The sequence below is a fragment of the Falco cherrug genome, chromosome 4 (assembly GCF_023634085.1).
Source record: "Falco cherrug isolate bFalChe1 chromosome 4, bFalChe1.pri, whole genome shotgun sequence".
Taxonomy (NCBI): Eukaryota; Metazoa; Chordata; class Aves; order Falconiformes; family Falconidae; genus Falco; species Falco cherrug.
Window position 1 is genome coordinate 65,469,963 of NC_073700.1, and position 6,000 is coordinate 65,475,962.

The 6,000-nt window shown below is 36.4% G+C and overlaps 1 protein-coding gene across 4 annotated transcripts in view; it reads left to right on the forward strand.

Moving 5' to 3' along the window:
• The window catches only part of CUL2 (cullin 2), a 52,364-nt gene extending 51,738 nt beyond the window's left edge, over positions 1-626 (forward strand). For all 4 annotated transcript variants that reach the window (XM_055708294.1, XM_055708293.1, XM_055708296.1 and 1 more), the window contains one exon: positions 128-626. In XM_055708294.1, coding sequence (XP_055564269.1) covers positions 128-259 — 132 coding nt within the window. In that variant the 3' untranslated portion in view covers positions 260-626. The remainder of the gene's footprint in view (positions 1-127) is intronic.
• Positions 627-6,000: the final 5,374 nt, after the last annotated feature.

The window sequence follows — 6,000 nt, forward strand, 5'->3', positions numbered from 1 at the left end:
TTTATTTAATCCTGACTTTAAAAGTAAAATGTACTGAATTTACCTTAAAGCCCTTAGTGAATATTTCTATAGCAGTTGTAACTGTTGTAAATACAAATAACACAAAAATCCTGTCTTTCTTTTGCAGGTAATTAGCCAATCAAGAGCTAGGTTTAACCCAAGTATCAGCATGATTAAGAAGTGTATTGAAGTTCTGATAGACAAACAGTACATAGAGCGAAGCCAGGCCTCTGCGGACGAATACAGTTATGTAGCATGATGTTGCTATCCTGCAGGTATGATTGTAAGGAGATCATTGCTGTCACTGTTTGGTGTGTTCCTGTGGGAAGAGGCAGGCCTGGGCCTCCATAATTGGTCACTTGGCAGCCCCTGTTTTTCTGCTGTTTACAACATCACCAGTGCCATGTCATGAGCGTCAATGAAAATGCCTATAGATATTTCAAGCTCATGTCATTATGACATTTCTTAAAACTTTACTAAAAGAATGAGTGAAGTATTGCTGAAATGTGGAAAATTGGTTGGGTACCATGCTTTTTTTTTTTCTCCCCTTTCACGTTTGCAGTTGATGTTTTTTAATGTATCTTAAGACAAAGTAAAAAATAATAAAAATAAAAAAACACAAAAAACCCCACAAAAAAAACCCAAAACAAAAACCCTAAATATTGTAATATGACAGATAACCTAATAATTGTATCTACATTAAAATGTAAAAAAAAAAAGACGAACATGATACTGCTGCTTGTCAAATAAAAAAAATAAAGTTATATAATGTGTCTCGAATGATTGTAGAAATGGATATACCATTAATGTCTGTAAATATTATTCAGACCTGGAAGAGAAAATTAATGTTATGTTTGGGTTTTGGATAACCTCAGAAGCAGATCTGACAAAAGAACTAATTTATATAAAACTGAATACTAGGTATGTTAATGTTTGATGTGATTATAAAAAATATTAATGGCTAAGTGCACATTTTGTTTTCTTGAGATTAGGCTAATTTGCATTCTTAGTGCCTGTAGGCCTGCTCTGTGTCTGTTAATCTCTCACTGTAGGAATATGTTACAAGAGAAATAAACAGGCGTTTGAGGGGATTTAAGTAGTGTAGTTCACAAAGAGTTAGGAATAGTTATCATGAACATCAAAAATACAGTTCAGTGGCTTGTGAAACCACCCTGTTAATGAGAAAGAATATAGCAGACTTGTAATTAAAAAATGTTATTTCACTAAAGCATTGGGTAGAAACACTACATGGATAGGTACCTATGTTTGTTTCTGCATAAGCCCGTACTGTTTTTTTCTTGTTTTCCCTCCTGGCTCATATAACTGTATTTATCATATTTTGCTTTTATCTGCCCCAATTAGATTTCTAGTTAGTTAGGCCAGACAAGAAATCCATGGACTATTTTGTGTCCTGCATTGTTCATTGGGGTGGCATGGTGACTGTTCGCTCTCACCACAAGCAAAGCATAATTTTAAAAGGTACTGACTCTACCACTGGAAGTAATTGGAGTTTAAGAGCGTTAAGAGTGTGAACACACTGAATGCTTGCTGCAGAAAAGAGCTTCCTTATGGCTATGCCTGCAATTATCGTTGACAGGATAAATATTAACTTTAAATGTTCTATTTTTGCCAAATTTTATTTGCGTACATATAAAAAAAATATATAGATAATATATTATTTGCAATATTTTTTTTAGGTGGTACGATATTCATTACTTACTAAAAGCCCACAGATCAAGAATTAATTTTAAAGGAAAAAGCCCTGTGGAGAGAGCTTTTTCAGGTTTTTTTTTTTTTCTTTTTCTAGTTCTTCACTGTATGAAAGGTTTCTCTCAGATTCTCAGATTGTTGCTGTCTCTTATTTCTTAAGTGGCATTGCATTCACATGTTATCTGGAGAATATAGTAAACTTTCTATAGTTAACTAGGAAATGCATCAAGAAGTGGGTAATATTTTTTTCTTATGTGGATTTTGCTGAGGGCATGTAAAGGGCAATAAACATTTCCATGTTTATGGTGTTTTATCCCACTACACTAAGATCTAGATTTTTTAAAAATGTCTTAAGTGTTTTTTTAACTGATCATAATATGGTGCAGAAGATCATTGTCTACAGTGGTAGTTCAGAGTTGCGTATGCGTGTTGGGAGACAGCAAAGGTGCTTGTAGTGTCACTGAGTGTAGTAAACAAGAGACATGTTAGCATAGATTTTGACTGGAGTGACTTCTATTTCAGTGTGAAACATTTTTGTGCTTTATAAAAAGTAATTCATTACTACTTATGACAAAAAAAATAGAGTAGAGGGAATATTCTGTGACACAATAGAAAAAAATAGAAAAAATACTGCCTGAACGTTGAATCATCAGATCCTTTCTCCTGAAAACAAACTAGCAGTGACACCAAAGCTTCTGGGAAGAAATGTGGTTTATCTTGTAACTTGTGTATGAATCAACAGATTTTAAGCTTGCTTCTTCGTAAAAGGGTTAAAAAAATCTTTATTTAAATTTAGATTGCAGTAGCAAAATTTTAAGACTGAGTTTGAAAAAGCCTTAACAAATGTCTTTTCAGAAACACTTCACAAAAACTTTACTGCTCCAGCCCAAACGTGTAAGATTTTAGCATTACCTTATCTCTGAATTTTTGCATACTTAAACCATCAAAAGTAGTATTTTGCTTTTTAGATAAGCACGCTGCTGAGTTGAGACATGTTTAGTGAGTTAAAAACATTCATGTATTTCAGCGCAGTTGGCATCCCCAGACAATGTCTTTCCAAATTCTGTCTTTTCAGTGCCTCTTGGGAAACATGGCTATAGCTGGGAAACATTTTGAATTCTACTTTATAACTTGCGCTTCTCCTCTAAGGAAAAAAGCAGTGCAGAGATTCAGCGCTCTGTAGCTGGGTTAGGTCACTGAGGTCATTGCAGGCACACAGTGACACAACTTAGTGTAGTGCTGCAGCCTGGCAACTCACATCTGGCAAGTGTCATTACAATACAAAGTGCTAATGGGCATTAACAAGAGGGGCAAATTATAGAAAGAGAAGCCATCCAAAAATGCCATGCATTTTTAAGTTTTCCACTAGAAGAAACTGGTATAGTTGTACAGATTTTTATTATTTGTTAGAAGTCTATTGACATGTATGACTTGCTAGTTTACTGGGAGCCATACAGCTGAGTCTGAAAACATAATGATTTGATAAATTTCATACATTTCTAATATCAAAATGCATTTTACCTCTAGTATTGTTATTGATAATTCTTATGCTAACAGAAAATGTTTCTATGATGCTTTGATTTGTCTTCAGATCGATTGTCATCGTCTAAAAAAGAAAAATGTGTACCTGTATTTCAATGTGTTCATACTTTCACTGCTGTAGCTTTGAAAGGTACTTAAGTCACCATAACATGAGAAAGCAGAGAGCATCATCACTTTTTAAGAAACCTTTCAATCAGTACATCCTTTTTCCAAATAAGGAGCCGAGTACAGAAACTGGTCAAAGGAGAAATGTATTTTATAAGCTGTCGTCTTTCAGCTATGCTTAGAAAGCTATTTCTTGTCCCTAAAAAAAGTTAATTTTAAAAGCAAGTTTTGCAACATAGTATTGATTCTTGAGCAGAGTAAATTCTTTGTACCCTAGAGAAAATATATTAGGATTGTCCATGCTTTACAAGTATCGTAAGTACCTAGCGTTAATTAATCTAACATATTGGAATCTATGAAAACATGTTCTCCAGAAGCAGTTATTCTTGCACTTGCACTTATTTTCTCTTATTACAAATCTGAAGTTATTCTTACTTGCTTATGGTAAGTTGTACTGCACTTCCTACCTGATAACAAAACGGAGTTTTTGCAAGTTGTCAGGCAAAAGAAGAGGAAGGATTGAAACATTGTTTGGGTATTATAATTTTAAAAAAATACAAGACTTTGCTGAACACAAGTGTGTGAAGTTTTAAAGAGGGATGACGAACAAACATGACTGTAAAAGTAACTAGGTATGTGTAGCTTGGATGTGCACTTCTTACTGTCTCCATTCTGTGGAATTCACAATTGCATCAATAAGGGAAGAAGACAACAGCCAGCAAAAGGAGAGGTGGATGAGGAAGCTGGCCAGTTGGTCTTCCTTTTAGAAGTACTGAAGTTGTATTTTTGTATTCCTTATCTTTAAATAGTTTAAACATGCTGATGTTAATTAACAAGAATACTATTTAGTTCAGTATTGATGATTACTTGTCACGTGTTTGAGGCAGAAGTGTGCTAGAGTCTTCAAGGAAGCAGTGCATTTGACATAGCCATGTGTTGGTGCTGCTTCCATCAACTGCCCCATGAGAATGCAGCGCAAGACTTGAAAGCCCCCTTAATCTCCTCGGTAAGTCCAGTCTTACATATGTATCTGAGAAGTGAAGGACCCTAAGCCTAAGTTGTATGAAGCAAGTCAAAAAGTATTGTTAGTCACTTCTAAAACAGTTCTAGTAGTTTAGGGAATTACTGCCAACATTTATTTCTACACCCTCTTTATGACCCTTGTGACTGAAAGGTATCGATTTTGATGTAAGCAAAACTGAAATGCTCACTTTGTTTGGTTGCTTTGACTGGAGTAATGAACAGCTTGCATTGACACCATAGTAAGCCCCTCCTGCTCAGCTGAGGAAAGTGATGCGGGTGTGCATTACTAGTCTATTACAATATCAAATAAAAACTTTACACTTGAACCGCTGGTGAACTTGCTGTATATGAACTCTTTCTAGAGCTGCTGGACTAGCCAGAAATCTCATCTGGTATTTTATACTGAGGAGCACTATACTAGCTTAGTGTGTCCTTCCACTCTTTTACTGAGATAAATCATACTCTGCTCTCCTAACCTCCTCTGAGGTAGTGTTACATACCAGGAACAGAAAATCATGTATTTTGGGACTACAGAAAGTGAAGTAGGATGTATGGAACACTTCCCAATAGCCAAGGCATCGATGCTTTCTTTGGATGGACTCTTATCCAACCAAATGTTTGATATGTTGGTGTTTACAGGAGCTGTGGATGCATAAGGAGGTTGTTAGGTGTGTTTTCATCTGAGAGAGCCCTTGTTTGTAGCATAATCGTTGACTGGCAAGCTCTGTAATTATCACCTTTTGGTGGAAGCTGGTGGTTCTGATGTGTGTCAGCCGACCTTTTTCCAGCAGCTGTGAACAGCAGCAGTGTAGTTGCCAACAGCTTGTAAAGAGGAGTGGTTTGAGGACAGCTTTGAAAATTGGCAGATTGCTGTTCCCTGTATTTCAGTGTTGACTGTATCATCCAGAACTGACTGGGTATATATGGTAAAAACCCTGAATACTTCTAGGGTAATTTTTTCACATTATGCTGAACAGTTTCAGTTCAGTTTCATAAAATGTGTTATGCATGGGTCCATTTTCCTTTCTTCTTTCCAGCCACCAGCTTAATAGAATTCATGGTCGTCAAAACTTGAGCTTGAGAGAATAAAAAAATATATCTGAAACTCAGGTTGTTAGGTCGTCATCTGTATATTTGAAGCCAGTTCAGAATGTGTTAAGGGATTTGTTTTAAGCAGTGTCAGGCATTTGGCTCCTTCGGAGTGGTGAGATATGTGGAGCAAGGTGCTGCCTAGAACTAATGAAGAGGAAATTATCAGTGGAAGGGTATGAACGGTCTACTGACTCTTACGCTTCAGAAGTTGATCTAGTGTGTCTGTGTACACAGGATCTAGCACATCACATGTTCTTTTCAGGCTTTTTTTCTGTCACAAAGAGAGGGCATAAGCACTGATGCTATGGGCGTTCAAGAAACCAGAGACGTGGCCGTTTTGAGTCTGTTTTCGTTCTTTCCTGGACCAGGAGACTGCCCCAGTCTTAACCAACAAGGCAAGCAAGGCCTCTTCCCTCTGGATGTGTACAAACTTAAATTGGCTCAAAGGTAAATGAAGTCAGGAAGAATGAACTCTTACCTGCTTCCCAAGGCTTTTTGTGTATTTTTGATTGCAGTATTCAAGGCACT